The following is a 15,655-nucleotide window of genomic DNA, read 5'->3' on the forward strand; positions in this document are numbered from 1 at the left end:
AGATTTCTCCTCCTAGATCATTCCATTTTATCCTGTATCTGAATCTGTGTCAGGGCATCCCTGACATAGAGTGTTACTGTATGTTTATTCAGCTGCCTTCTTTAAAATGTAATACATTTCTTCATGATAAGTGCTGTACTTTGTAACTATAACCCTAGCACCCAGCATTGGGCATGGCACATTCTTGGTCAGCATTGAATGCCTGGAATAGTGATTTAGAAAAGGGTTGGCAGATATTATAACTTAATAGGCAAGAAACCCTATACAAATATGTTAAGTAAGTGAGAGAGATCTAGGTTGAAATACATCAAATCCAGGATGGTAGGTAACAGTATTAAAATAGGTTTTCTTTGGAGAATAAAGGGTGAAAAATAAGTCTGGGATGCTCACAGTGGCCAAAAATTCTGAAGCAGTGTGTGTGTGTGTGTGTGTGTGTGTGAGTGTGTGTGTGTGTATATGCCAGTAACTGTTCTAGTTTTTAGAAATGTAGTAGTAATTTAAAAAAAAAGAAAGATCTTTTGGAGCTTCTATTTTGTGATAGGAATGGGGAAGAAAACAAGCACAAGATAAATAAAAAATGTTTTAGATAGTCACAAGTCATACTAAAGAAAAAAAAAATACACTTCCAGAATAGAAGATGACAAGGCCAGGGGTGGTAGATAACTGTGTTGTGACTAGTGATGTGAGAATGGAGAACCCAGAGCCCAGAGTTGGCTTATAATTAGTGTCTGTCCTCTACGAATGGTGGATGAGAGAAAAAGGATTTTCCCCAACATGCTTTTCCAAATCTCCACATTTTTGCAGTGATGTTAAAGATGCTGGCTTGATGCTTAAAAATGGAGAATTTTGAATATCACACAAAGGAGAGCCTCTTATTTCATAGGGAGAAAGCCTGAGTTAGGATGGTAAAGAATTTTCAAATCTTAAATGAAGTCACAGAAAAGAAATGCAGTTCAGTTTCCATTCGAAATTCTCATACCAGGAACTTCTCATTGAAGGGAGTATACATTCACCTCTCAAATAATGAAAAGACATGAAATGTTTGGTTAATTGTAGTAAAGAAGATACTGAAGATCTCAAAGTATTGCATATGGATAACAAGTAATATTACTTAAGAGAAACGTCACATTTCTTTGTGAACTTTCCAGTACATGCAGTGTTTTGATGTTCATGTTGTTCGATGCTCAGGCTTGTTTGCATTTACAACAGAATCTTTATACTTAATTCTTCATGGAATATTGAGAGCACAACTTATTTTCAGGGTTAGCCAAAAAAGATAGACTTTATATTGCTATCAAAAACTTATCCACAGGCTATAACTACTTTCAAAAAGAATTTGTTATTCAGATAAGGGGTTTTTTTTTTGGAATTAGGCCAAAATAAACAAATGTTTTAAAAACTACCAAGAAAATACAGAGAAAATTCTTAAGATGGAAATATGTATGCTCACAACCACAGTGATGCTGTGTATTTAAACTGATATACTGTAATGTAAAAAACGTATCAGGTTGAGCTCAGAAGATTCAGGTACAAATCTTCTCCATTTCTGATTTGTCAGGGCAGACAGAGAGGAATATGATTTGGAAGAGCAATATAATACTCAGCAATCGCTTTGAGAGAAAAATAAGTGGCTCTATAGTTTCAAAGTCAGAGTGTTAAATTGGGTTTATGATATAAGCAGCATACACTGGTAGAATGAGATAGGGTGATGTGAAGTAAAGTTAGAGTGATACGATATTGGTGGTTGTTCAAACAGGAAGGATACTGTCTTCTAGCAGCTTCAGTAGCAGGAATTAGGGATTCCATTTTTGGGAAAAATGGTAGAATATAATGTTATAGTGGGCCTAGAACCAAGACATTAAGCCATTTACTTGTCTAGGACTCATTCTAATCATTTTCTAGGTACAGGATGGATCCTAGCTGAGAAGTTGTATTAGTTGTCTGTTGCTGCATAAGAAATTAGTACAAATGTAATGGCTTAAAACAGCATCCCTTTATTAGCTCACAGTCCTATAGGTGGGGATACTGGCATGGAGTGACTAGGTTCTGTGTTCGAGGTCTTAAAGGTCTGAAATCAGCATTTTTAAACCCTTGTCAGATAATTCTAACATCTAATTCATCTCTGTTGGCATCATCTGTCCCATCTTATTCAAGCTGTCATGTATCTGGTTCTTGGTATAAGTAGTGATATTTTATTGTCTTTTGGACATTTTGGCTATTATGTTAGGATACTTTGGTCCCTATTTAAAGTGTTTTGTTTTTTTTAATTTTTAGCAGGCATTCACTCTTTATAGGTTTGGCACACATTTCCTGTACTTTTATGGACGGTGGTTCCATGATAACCTAATTTTCTGACCCTTTGTGGTACTCTTTTGGTCTGTTTCTCTTGTGCAGGTGGGGTTACCTCTGGTCCCTTCTCATGCTGCTTATGCGGTCTGAAGTAGCTTCCCCAGGATACGGCACTTGGTGCTTCTGGTGAGGGAAGGGCATCTCTGGAACACGTGATGAAGAGTCCTTCCTGGGCCAGGCACTTGTGACAGAATCTCCCTGGACTGTAAGGAGTGGAGGGTGCTTACCAGGTTGAGAGCTTTCTGTGGAGGGATCTCCGTTGCCGGTACCAGCAAGTTGCCTGATGTTTCTGGGGAGGGGAGAGGAGTCTCAGGCCCATCTGAGGAGAGCATTGTCCAGGCGGGAGCTTTTTGTGGTAGGAGCACTTTTGCTGGGACCCTTAGCCACTGACGTGTCTGGGTGGTGAAGGGGGATCTCAGGCCCAGTGGGGAAGGAAAGCACTTTCCCTGGTCACTTAGTGTCATCAGGGCTTCCAATTGTTCGTCGTTGCAGGTTCTGCAAGGCTCGCCTGGTGTTTGGGGGATTTCCATTTGATGTGATGGAGGAAGAGCCTCTTTGAGCCACTTCCTGTTACTAAGTTGGGAGTTAGGAAATGCTGGGTCTGGATCACATTTTTTTGTTGGTAGAGGGTCATAAGGTGCCCTGCCATGAGGCTGTTCATCCATTCTGAGGGTCCCTAGGCAATTCACCTTCTCTAGACCTTTCAGAGATCTCCTTTGGTTGTCTCATATTATTTCCAGGATATATAGTTGTGCGTATAAAGGGGGAGCAGGGAGAGGGGAGTATAAACCATCTTATCTGGATTAGAAGTCCTCTCTGTGCCTTTTAAGTGCTCCCCTGATTAGGTCAGGCTCACTCTGGATAATCTCCCAATCAACTGTGCTATATATCATAATCTAATAATGGGAATGATATTCCATCACATTCACAGCTCTCATACTCAAGGGGAGGGGCTCCTACAAAGATCATTGGGCATCATCTTAGAATTCTGTCGACCACAGAATGTGCATGTGAATGTACTGAAGCATTAATTAAGCAATTATCATCCTTTGGAAGGTTTTAATCTGTTAGGATAGTATGAAAGCCAAGTACTGTTATAATTATTCTACTCACTTTAAATGAAGTATATCTGATATCAAAAATACTTCCTAAAAATCAGACTATTCAAACAACTTTCAGAAGTTAATGTAAATTTCAGAGGTTTGATCCAAGCCTTCATTTCTGGCCATGCAGATATCTTCTGTGTGAAAAATATGCTACCTCAAAGATGTTTTCAAAAACTTCACCACCACTCCCCATTTATACGTTGTAGTTATGTGCAAAAACTGTGGCTGCCAGCAATTCACAGAGAAAAGAAAGGTCAGTGATGTTGCTGACTTTAACTTTTTAGAGAAGGTGTATACTTAACACTGCCTACATTTGTATAGGTTGCACATTGCACAAAATTTCTGATTATTGCTTTAGGTTATAATACAATGTACTCTCACCTATACCAGGATTGAAAAATTTAAGCAAAATTTTCTGGACTGGCCAATACAACCTCCCAAAAATAGTCTTCAGGCTGAATTAGGAGAAAAATCCTTCACTATGTTTAGGTTGGAAGGAAGCATGACCTAAATTTTGATTTCAAATACTCGGGGTTTTGGGTGATGGTTTTACTGGGGACAGTTAGAATTGAACTATGTAGACATGTTTCTTGAAGCCAAGTTTTACCTTTAAGGCTTTCATATTGCAGCTTGTGAGGCTCCAAGCAGCAATTGGCTACTTTGGGTCATTCACACAAGGATTCAGAGTCATATATAAACCATAAAACCCTTTATAAGACATCAGAATCTGTTTTAAAAACTAATTATATGAACTAAACATATATAGAAAGAAATTGAAGCTTGAATATATTGAAGCAGCAAAAATTAAAGACATACCTATAACTGCCCTTTATCCTTAGTTGTTTACAATCACAGCAAATCAAAGTGTGACATGTTTAAGAGAAAGGTAATTAAGTTCTAAGGCTTTGTCATCTTATCACTTTTTTTTTTTTTTTTTTTTTTTTTTTTTTTTTTTTTTTTTTTTTTTTTTCTTTTTGCGGTATGCGGGCCTCTCACTGTTGTGGCCTCTCCCGTTGCGGAGCACAGGCTCCGGACGCGCAGGCCCAGTGGCCATGGCTCACGGGCCCAGCCGCTCCGCGGCATATGGGATCCTCCCAGACCGGGGCACGAACCCGTATCCCCTGCATCGGCAGGCGGACTCTCAACCACTGCGCCACCAGGGAGGCCCATCTTATCACTTTTAAAAATACAAGATCTGAGTAAATGAAAGGAAAATAGAGAGGGTTGTTAAAGAGCTGAGTCATAGAGTGGAATAGAGAACAAGCGGAAGCGGAAGAGGCAAGAAAGCGTACACAGGCTGGGTTTGAAGAGAGTTGGGAATGCTGGTTGTGGTAGATGGTCTCTGATTTGCTTACCGGATCTACTCGCCATCCTTCTTAACCCTGCTTCGTGATTCCAGGAGGCTGATCTTTATCAGCTTCATGGACCAGTCTCTCTGTGTCTTCAGGTTGGGTTGGGTTAATATGACCTACTGATAAGTGATTAGAAGTCAGGAGGAAAGAAGGCAAGGGTATTTATTTCCATGATCTGCCCCCTTCCAAACTTTAGGTTGGCAGTGGATGCCATTTTCTAAGGTTACATCTCTTGTTGGGTGGGCTTCTCCTATAACTCGAAGACATTCTGGGTTGCAGGAACTGCTATCTCTCTATGCCCCTTCAAACCTAGTGGTTATAATACTGGCTTCTCACAGCTGCTAGCCTCAGAGTACTTCATCATCTCTTGGTTTCCCTTCATTCTTTACACACTTTAGTCTCTTCATTAAATGCTATTCCATCACTCTTTTAAAGTGTGCCATCAGTTTTTAGCTAGAACTGACTGATACATTGGTAGTGGGGAATAGGCGAAACGTTAAGGTAGTGTTAGGGAGGTGGGATAAACTGCTGTGGAGAGAGATAGGAAGAGAAGGGTTTCAAAGCTTTTTATGGCATTCTAGGAATGTAACATGACTTCTTTATGTGAATGACTCTAATGTAGTCTTAAATGGCTTCTTAATTATTGATCTTTGGTTGGGTTTCTGTTTCTCTGCATGCACAACCAGGATTGAACAGGGCTAAGAGATGTCTGGGATTTACATGACGAGATAATACTACTAGGATCTATCTAGATTCATTATATCATATTAAGACATTTCTCCCATGGAATCAGGAACATCCCAACCCAGTGCACATGCTAAGTTTTTATTGAAATTCAGTGAACTGCTATGGTGTGAAATTAATTTTTATTGTCAGTCCCCTGCGTCGGCAGGCCGACTCTCAAGCCCTGCGCCACCAGGGAAGCCCTATAACACTTTATGTAGCTGAGAACTCATCGATCAGGATTTTCACTCTCATTGGAATCCACTACTTGCCTACGACAAATCGGACACGTAGAGTTCTCAGACAGCCAGCGATCAATGCAGTGACTGTGATATTCATGGGAGCAAGGTAGTATGCGAAGCTTGCTGTTTTCTGTGTACTCGGTAAGGCAAATGCTACAGGCTTTTAGTGCATCATTTTCATCAAAAGATCTTACAGCCAAGCTGTCAATCTGTGCTTTGGTGAGTCCTGTAGTTTGCAGATCATGGGAGGACCCAGAGTCACTTTCATCATATATTATTAGGCTAATTTGTCTACCCACTTGCCTGGTCTCTGATGATAAGTCTGCTGCTAAGTTTGTTTCTTCACTGCCTTCAAACATCAGTGATCTAATTCCTGAATTTTCATCACTTGAGCTGGAACCAGAAATAGGACTAGAACTGGAACTAGACGTACAATTGGGGCTTGAATGACAACTCAGTGTGGAACTTGAATGGGTATCATAGCTAGCATTTGAATCAGAACCAAATGTACCACTACTACTACCATTAGGTGACTCTAGCCATTCCATGTTTGGACTTGGAGGTGAGACACTATGCTCTAAATTACTGTCACTGTCCATAAGGTTATTTGAGTTACTAAATTCTGTCATTGTCTGCCTTAACGTGCTCTGAATTGGAACAGATGTTGTATCATTTAAGCTAGTATTGAACATTCTGCAAACGGGATTTCTAATGGTATTGACATAAGCTCTCACACCTGCCTGCTCAGAATGTGAATACATATGCCTCAGTCCTCGTTCACTTTCAGAAGTGACAGTGTTGTTTGGTGTCTCAGATGTTAACTGAGTTCTACTAGCTCTGCTGTCTCTCTGAGAATATGCTCCAGAATGAACTTGTCCTACTTCAAGATTGAAGGGTATGGTTGGATATATTTCCCTCATTCCCCAAGATTCACCACTGCTGGTTGTATCTGGAGAATTTTCTCCATGAACGGCATTCCTTGTTCTAGAAGTTTCAATAAGACCGCTATTTTGCAACTCAAATCCAGTCATTTGCTGTGTCAATATTTCTCGGTGCTCAGTTCTAGAAAATCTCGCATTCTCACTTAGCAGAGGCTGCTCAAAATTCTGAGAGGGTATACTATGATTCAGTCTTTGTACAATTTCCCTAAGTGAACGTGGAGGCGACCAACTTTCAATTCTTGCTCTGGTTCTCCGATACTCTGGGCTCCTACTTCTTGCTCTTCTCTGACTTGTGGTAGGTGGGAATTCCATTAATGTTTCAGTTGTATCTTGTTCAGACATAGATGGTCTTGTAAATATTGATTCAGATTGTGGACTTTCCACTTGCCTTTGGCTGTCTTCCATATTTTCTCTTCTGGGAAGTCTTGCAGACGCTACATATTCATTCTCTGGATTTGGACTCCCATGATCAAGGTTAGCATTTATTTCTAAACTGAATATGAACTGATCACTTTTAGGATTAATTTGGCTCTCTTCTCTCCAAGATTGGTTTTCTCTTTGTCCACTTGTCATATTTTCAGTTTGTCCAGAACAGTTAAGCCAGTCTATTAGAGAGTCACCACTAGACACGTCATCTGAAGAGTCTCCTCTGTCTGTTAACAAAAAAAAAAAATGGGGAGGGTGCATAAAAGAACTACCAAAATTAGAACCATCATAAAATAGCACTCTGAAACTTTGTTTCAAAAACAAACAAAAAATGAGAACTTAAATACTCAGGTGTTTTCAACTGATTTCACATTTATAGAGTTAATATTTTATAAACTGCACTGTGTAGATTTATAAGTAAAGGTAGAAAAGTTTCGATTCCATCCAAAAAGAGTGAGCTAATCCTAGATAAACTTAGAGAATTTTTTAAAAAGGGAATCCGGAGGAAGTCTATGTTTCAGTATTTCATCATATACACAGCCCTGTGTACCACTGTCAGAGGAATGTCAAGAGACTTTTTTTTCAGTCCACTGTCAAAACACTAATGCAATTAAACAAGGTAAACACCAGTTAAGGTACAATGCTAGTAGTTTAGTTCAATTTACATTATTGTCTAATTTTCATTAGTCTCCAACATGACTACTTCTAGGCTTTTCACTTATGTGCTTTTGATAATAGATAAGCTGTTTTAAAATATAAGGTTATTGCCCAAACATAAACAAGTTTTATAGGTTTAAAAGTGTTTGCATTTTGAATACTTCTTAAAGTTACCAAGATTTTTAATTGACATTAAATTGAAGGTCAGATCAAATGAATAGACTGAACCTAGCATGGTACCTATAAGACCATGTTCAAGAGCCAAAGTATTATAGTATCCTCTTCATTAGACAGCAAAATCCTCTGCTTCACACTGGAAGGGAAGGCACCAGACCTGAGGTCCGAGCAGGGTTTCTCAGCCTTAGCACTATTGACATTTTGGTGCTGGACAATTCTTTGTTTTGGGGAGCTATCCTGTGCATTGTGGGATCTTTGGCAGCATCCCTGGCCTCTGCCCACTAGATGCTAGTAACACCCATGCCTCCCCTGTGACAACCAAAAATATCTCTAGCCATTGTCAAATGTCCCCAGGTGTTGAAGAGAGCACAATTGTCCCCAGTGGAGACTATTTCTGTTTGCTTTTTTTACATGTCTATGTAGAAAAAATAATTCAGGAAGTAGGAGGGACTTTCAGTTGAGGTAGAAAACCAAGAAAAATACAAATAGGCTACTTTGCACTGTTTCCCAATTAAAACAACCCAAATGTGAATCAGGAAAACAAACAAACAGACCTTGACATGCTCACCCAAAATCAAGTAAATGCCAGTTCCTTTTATGAGAAGTTACTTACCAAATGAATGTAAGTCACTTCTCTATAATTTACTATTTCCTATTATGAAGTTACTGTTTCCTATTATGAAGTTCCTTATTCATCCCATCCTATTCCCTCCAAAAGCAGAATATACCTGTATTTTCATCTGAGTCTTGTGGTGCGTTTTCTTTAATTAGCTGAAGTCTTCTCAGCAACTCTTCTTCCGTACTTTCACCTGGAATGCCTAGAAGATTGTTGTCTCTCATAAGTTCGTAATCTTCTTCACTCAGATTATTTACGAACCTGGAGAAATCTTCTTCCCGAACCAATCGGTCCGTTTGACTTATGTGTTGGGCCGAAACTCCATCTCCTTCATCGTTGGAATCCGAGTTTTCCATCTTAATAAACAAGTGGAAAATTATCTGAAATTCACGACGTGCTGTTGAAATTCACCAATGGTCGTTTCGTTTTCTTCGCTTTCTACTTCCTGCCAGAGTGTCCGGTTCCGACTCAGTCGGATGACCCTCCGCACAGATTCCTCCCTTCTCCCTTCCCGACTCAGTTCTGTGGCCCCTGGTGACGCAACAGTTGGGAGCCGCCTCGAGCCCAGAACTTGCTAGACGTTGCCTAGGCACCCATTATCTTCCCCGCTGTTACCGAGTAGGGACTGGATTCAGGTTAGGTTTCATTTCATTCAAAACCAGCCAATGTTACTGAGGGTTTATAGTGTACCAAGCACCGTGCTTCACCTCGTTTCACCCACATGAGCCTATTCTCAGGTTTTCAGGCTCTGATATGCTCTATTTATTCGTTACATTCCATAGGACTGCCTTCTTCAAAATGCCATGCCAAAGTCAGCCTAGTTCAAGGCAGCAATTCTCATTTTCAGGTGCCCAGGGACCTCCGCCTTTTCTCCTCATGAATTTCTCAAATCCTAGACTCTCACTAAGAAAGCCCACAATTTTGGATAATTTACCAGGGCCCTGGCTGAGTCTCTTTAGTGTGTCCTCTCCCTTTTAACTGTTAATGGCTTCATCTTGCATTATATGGTCCTTCAGTCTTGTTTCAAACAAACAAGAAACACCAAAACTTTGGCAGGCTTTTCTGCTCAGCCAGGGAATTCCTTCTCCACAAAAGCATCACGTTCATTTTTGTCCTCCTTTCTCATAAATATTATAAATAGTCCTTAAGCAAAACTAGCCAGAACATCACAGGAACTTTTAGGACAGATACATAATAGTTACTTTGTCTGCCACAGTGAGTACTGACCCTGCTGATTTTGTCGCATGTATCACCTGAAAGGCTTGGTGAAAATAAAATAACGCTCATTTGCAATGCTATCTGGAGGAGACCTCTAATTCACTCTCAGTACACAGCTTAGAAGTTTAAGGAGCTGTGTAAATTCACGGTTGTTGTTTTGTTCACGGTCCACAGCAGTCTTTCTTGTTTGTTCTCAAGGAGATGGAAGGATGGGAACTTTACTGGTGTGACAGTGAAGAATCTAAGTCTATGTCCTGCTTTTGACATTTGTTCCATGCCTCGTTTAACTTAAGCTAGAAAAATCAATCTTTCCCCTCTGAATCAAATCTCAGCAAGTCTTTGGATGAGAACAGAATCCCCTAGACCACCCTGCCTCCTTTATGGACTTCTGAGTGTATTTGTTATCTTTTACTGAAGTTATTCTTTTCACAGGGGAAATCCGTTGTAAACTTGTTTGCTGTGCCTCAATCAAAACTAGCAGTACTATGAAAATTCAGCGTGATTTGTACTCTTGATGCAGGAAACCCTAACAATCGTTAGTGTTCTTGAGAGTGATTGATTCAGTTTAATTCAATTCAATCAATTCAAGTGTCAAGTATGTTTAGCGTTTGTTAAATGTCAGTCATATTATCGGATATTAAGATACAAAGGTGAGTATATTTAAGAATGTGTTGTCATTAGAGTATAACAAACAATTGAGCTACACAGAGTTAAAAGTACAGTTTTGAGGAGAAAGTGATTTGAGTGAGAGAGAAAATCGGTTTCACTGCATTTGGGTTTGAAAGGATGAATAGGAGTTTTCTAAGTGAATGAAAGCGGGAAATATTTTCAAAAGTGAGAACAGCCACTGCTGACACTCGTAAAACAACAAGGATAGTAGATTTTAATTACTAAAAAAAGACATTAGTTAAATTGGCAGAGCAAGGCCAAAAAATGGAGACCTTTATGACATGTTTAGAAGTTGGACTTTATCATTAGTGCAATGGAAAGATGTTGAAGTCTTTAGACAGTTGATGGTCAAATTTGCAATTTAGAAATAATATTGATAGTAGTGTTGAGGATGAATATGAAGGGCAACAGTTCAGGTGGGAGGGTCAGAAATAGAGGGCAGCCTAGGCTAGTGATGACAAGGATCTGAATCAGGGCAAAGGGATATGATTAAAATGAAGGACTTTAACAGATCTCTAGGCAGCAGAACTGATTAAACCTAGTAATATATGGGAAAGAGGGAAAAGTGGGGAGGGGGAATATGAGGGAAAGGCAGGGGTCAGGATTACTTCTGCATTTCTGTCTTTGCTTAGTGGACAGTGGTACCAATAAGAAGTAACACCTGATTCTGAAGTTGTATGGTTTAGCTTAAGAGGGAGCATGACTGCTTTTGATTAGAATAGTATGCAAGTTACCTGAAGATTCAGAAAGTCTTACAGTCATTCCAAATTTACGTACAGAAGCACATGAACTAATAGCCCGGGATGTTTGGTGTTCCCTGTAGTTGGCTCTCAGTGTCAATGACTCTAGCTTCCTGAACTATTTGTTCCTGGTTATGTCCCAATTCTGGTGCAAGTAACAGGGTATAGGGATCATCATCCCAGAGACCTACTTATTGACCTTGATTATTTAAATAGAAGCCACCAATACAGCTGTGCTTTACACTTAGTTCTCTCAAGTCTTGACTTTCCTTCTGAATATTGCAGTGTAGGTTCAGTAGTTTTTCTTCTGGATGGCAATATTGCTGCTTTGGCCTTTGTTCTATCCCTTGTCTTGATATTAGAGGTCTTCTGAAGATGTTTTTTCTTCACTTCTCATTTCAGAGATGGGAGGTGCATCAGGAAGTCCGGAGGTTGGCTAGAGCATCACTCTAGGTTGAGTTGGAGGGGAAGAGGTTGAAGATGGAAAGTTGCTTACTTTCAATCAGAGTCAAGCCCTTAAAAATTTGGCCAATCCATTGTTTATGATGTGGTGAAAAAACGGGGTGTGTGTGAGCAGATTTGGCTATTCTTTTATCCTGGTTGTAATGATGGAGTTTTGTAATCAAGAGTTTTCTTTTACTGACTCTGTCCAAGGAAGCTTCTGAACAGATTCTATGACTCAAAGGGAGACTGAAAATAAGCAAGAGATAGCATTCTCCCTGAATATGGGTAAAAGGAGTTCTGTGGCTTTAGAACTGTAAGAAATGATCAAGACATATATTCCAGATACCTATTGCAGTATAACAAACCAGTCCAAAACGCAGTGGTAGATACAATAGAAACCATGTTGTTATAGTCAGGACTTTGTGAGCTAAGAATAAAGATAAAGAATACTGGGGATGGTTCATTTCTGCTCCATCATGACTGGGCCTCAGCTGTGGTGGCTTGAATGATTGGAGATAGATTAGACAACTTGACTGGTGTCATATGTCTGGGGCCTTGGTTCTGGCTAAGTTTTCTTTGAGTCACATCTTTTGGTGCTGAAATGTCCAACCAAGATGGCATCTTCATTCACAAATCTGGGACTTGAGTTGGGCTGCACAGGCTGAAAAATCTGGGGCTGGTTTTCTCTCTGTCTCTGTCTTTCTCCATGAAATTTCTCGGTGTAGTTTTGGAGTCTTAGCAACCTGGATATCTCAAAATAGTTGAATTCTTACATAGTGAGTGGCTTTACCCAAAGTAAACATTTCAAGAGACTTGGCTGGAATCTGTAAGGCTTCCTATGACTTAGCCTCACAAGTGCAAGAACACCTTTTCTCTTGCATTCTGTTGATTGAATAAGCCACTGGATCAGCCCATATTCAAGAAGAGGGACACCACATTCTACCTTTCAATAGAGAGATAACAAAGATTTTATGGTTATATTTAATGTACTATAGCACATGATGAAAAAACTCTTATAATGATGACTTTTCAGTTGAAGTGGAAATTAATCTCTCCCTCTGTTTTCTGAATTGCATTATTCTCTGGGTAAAAATAAAAAAAGGGAGGACATAAAATCTGAAGTTCTTTGCATTCAACATGATTTTAAAGATACCCGATTAAGGATCTTTTTATTATGTAATAGTTTTCCCACATCAGAGACCATTGGTAATATTAAGAGCTATTTACTGAGCAACTGTAATTGCTAGACACTCTGCTTGTGTCTTAACTTATTTGATCTCAAGCCCCATGCAAGATAGGTATTACTATTCTCAGAGATAAAGGCATGGAGGCTGATGCAAATTAAGTGATTTTCTCAAAGTTACAGTAATAGATAATATGTTTAGATTCAAACAAGGTCTATAGGATGACTCTCCCTGTTTCGCTCTAGTCTGCTATGTTTAATGAAAACACAATATCAGACATCATTACACAAACGTAGTAAAATCTCAGTTAAATGAGATGCTTGAATCATGTTTGATCATTTTCGTGTGCCATTTCAATTCTGCTTTGGAGTTAGTCTAGAATATCTTCGTTTTAACTTAATAAAGAGTAATTTTAAATCGAGCAGTAAACATAATTAAAGCTTGATAAGATATTTCATATATTTATGTCTTTTTCTTTCCTACCAGAAGGATGGGTTAAAAGCTTGAAAACATTGATGCAGAAAAATGAATCTAAATATGCATGTCTCATGGAATCTACTGGAATTGGTTCTTTGACACAAATACTTGTTTTGAATCTAAACACGAAATTCTTGTTAATTGAAATCACACCCTTTCCACTTACATAGTCTTGACACTAGGAATTAGTTTCACCTCTTCCTTATGCTTACCTCTAATTATGGAAATAAAAATGTATTTATTTAGCAAGGTCTCATCCCTCTTATGATTTCCTTTCTTCCCAGTTCTGCTCGGATTTAGACTTTTGATAGCTTTTCTATTAGTGCCGTTTCAGTGGATACTTTGCTTCTATGCTTTCTCTAGTTTTGAGCCATTTTACACACTTTCTCTGAGGCATGCTCCAGGTCTGTTATTCACAAGCAAGTTAGTTCATATTTCCGCACATTTGTTTATCTGTAAAGTCTTACATCCTAGATTATTGTAATATATAAATAAACTTACATATACATAAATAATATTCTGTTTGTTACCTATATAGATATATTTAAAGATGAATTATACGGTTCCAAGGATGAAACGGATATCAGGTTTGTTTCTCAAAACAAATGAACACAGAGAACACAAAATGAATAAGCAACACAAAAGCTCACAATATATGAGTAAAACTAAATTAAGCAGGCCTGCCGTATACAGATTCACAGGTTGTGCACTCTAAAATTCCCAGGGGGCACCATTCATGTAAAGAAGAAAGTGAACGACACTCCTATAAATATGCAGTGCACCACCTGTACAACTGAACATGCAGACCCTGAAAATGAGCTTTAATGCTATCTTCTGCCTTCCTTCGACCCAGTAGGGAGAAGAGAAGAGGATAATGAACTCAGGGGAGAGTACATAGTTACTTTATTACTTGTTCTTCTCCAGGCCTAGAATTTTATATGCTCCTATTGAAGGGAGGTTGGTGATTTTGTTCAGTAGCCTGCAGTCACAGGGAAGTGCACTGCCTCTTTCACCAGGTATTTACACCAGTAGGTGTAACCACAATGGCAGCGTGTGGTGTGGGTAAAAATGGTCACCTCACATCTCTGTCATGTCGACTCTCCCTTTTATGGTGCTAAATGGGTGTTGTAGTCGCTCTTATGGAGAGTCACTGAATGGTCAGTCTGGGTTGCCTATTCAAAGAAACTCACCACATTTTCAAATTACATTACAAAAAGGCCCCTACATTTCAGGCATACCATTTTGCTTAAATTCAAACTACTGTACTATAATCAAGTTGCCTCTCTTGCTTAAGTCTTAATATCCACAAACCTCAACAAATTCAATGGACAGTAGGTTGACCAAAGGGTGAAAGTTTTTTAAAAAGTAGCATTTGTATTGGGAGCAGAGTTTGGGTTTCCTTATGGTCAGGTTTCCTGGGGCCTCTTTAATATTCAGGCTAAATGCAAGCTCTTATCCACACTATTAGAATGCATCCTCTATCTTCAAACACATTTGACAACTTATTGCATATAGAATAAAGTAAAATGTGTAGTAAGGCCTTACAAAAATCACTCTAGATTTGCCAACATTACTACATTTTCATCTTTCAAACTTCAGTTTAAATGTCACTTCCATGGAAAGGTCTTCCTGACCAGTTTATCTAAAATAAAATTGTGCATGTCATGCTCTGTCACAGACGCTTATCTCTTCCTCCAATAAACTGTATACTATAAGAATAGTGATCTTTATAGCTCAACCTGTGTTTTCCATCTATTCAGTTCCTTAAAGTAGATACTAAATGAATATGCGTTGGAGAGTGAAATAAGTAAAGTAAGGAAGAAAGGCCAGAGGGAGGAAGGGAGGAAGGAAGGGCCTTTGGCAAAGATTCTCTCTCCATCTTTTTTCATTCTGGCTGCTGTAACAAAATGCCACAGACTGGGTAGCTTATAAAAAACAGAACTTTATTTTGTAATGTTATGGAGGCCTGAAGTCCAAGATCAAGATAGCAGCATGGTCTCATTCTGGTGAAAGCCCTCTTCCTGATTCATAGCCAGAACCTTCTTGCTGTGTCCTCACATGGTGGAAGGGGGCTAGTGAGCTCTCTGGAGCCTCTTTTAAAAGACATTGATCCCATTCATGAAGGAATTTGTGGAATCTAAAAAATACAACCAACAAGTGAATATAACGAGAAAGAAACAGACTTACAGATGTGGTGAACAAACTGGTGGTTACCTGTGGGGAGAGGGAAGGGGAGAGGGTAGGGGATTAAGAGGTACAAACTATTATGTATAAAATAAGCTACAAGGATATACTGTACAGCACAGGGACTATAGCTAATATTTTATGATAACT

At 39.1% G+C, this 15,655-nt stretch overlaps 2 protein-coding genes across 2 annotated transcripts in view; one reads left to right on the top strand and one right to left on the bottom strand.

Moving 5' to 3' along the window:
• LOC308609965 (putative spermatogenesis-associated protein 31C2) overlaps positions 1 to 2,439 on the top strand; it is a gene marked incomplete at its 3' end in the record, with an annotated part of 41,091 nt that extends 38,652 nt beyond the window's left edge. The window contains exon 4 of the mRNA XM_081259236.1: positions 2,395 to 2,439. Within this exon, the coding sequence (XP_081115362.1) occupies positions 2,395 to 2,439 (45 nt within the window). The remainder of the gene's footprint in view (positions 1 to 2,394) is intronic.
• A 3,320-nt stretch (positions 2,440 to 5,759) lies between these two features.
• Positions 5,760 to 11,238, bottom strand: LOC308609966 (E3 ubiquitin-protein ligase RLIM-like; the record flags this gene model as incomplete). The annotated part of the gene is made up of 2 exons (XM_081259237.1): positions 5,760 to 7,201; positions 11,211 to 11,238. 2 exons carry the CDS (start codon positions 11,236 to 11,238, stop codon positions 5,760 to 5,762), a joined length of 1,470 nt encoding a protein of 489 aa, XP_081115363.1.
• Positions 11,239 to 15,655: the final 4,417 nt, after the last annotated feature.

This window comes from Mesoplodon bidens (assembly GCF_964165515.1).
Source record: "Mesoplodon bidens genome assembly, contig: HAP1_SCAFFOLD_206, whole genome shotgun sequence".
Classification (NCBI taxonomy): Eukaryota; Metazoa; Chordata; class Mammalia; order Artiodactyla; family Ziphiidae; genus Mesoplodon; species Mesoplodon bidens.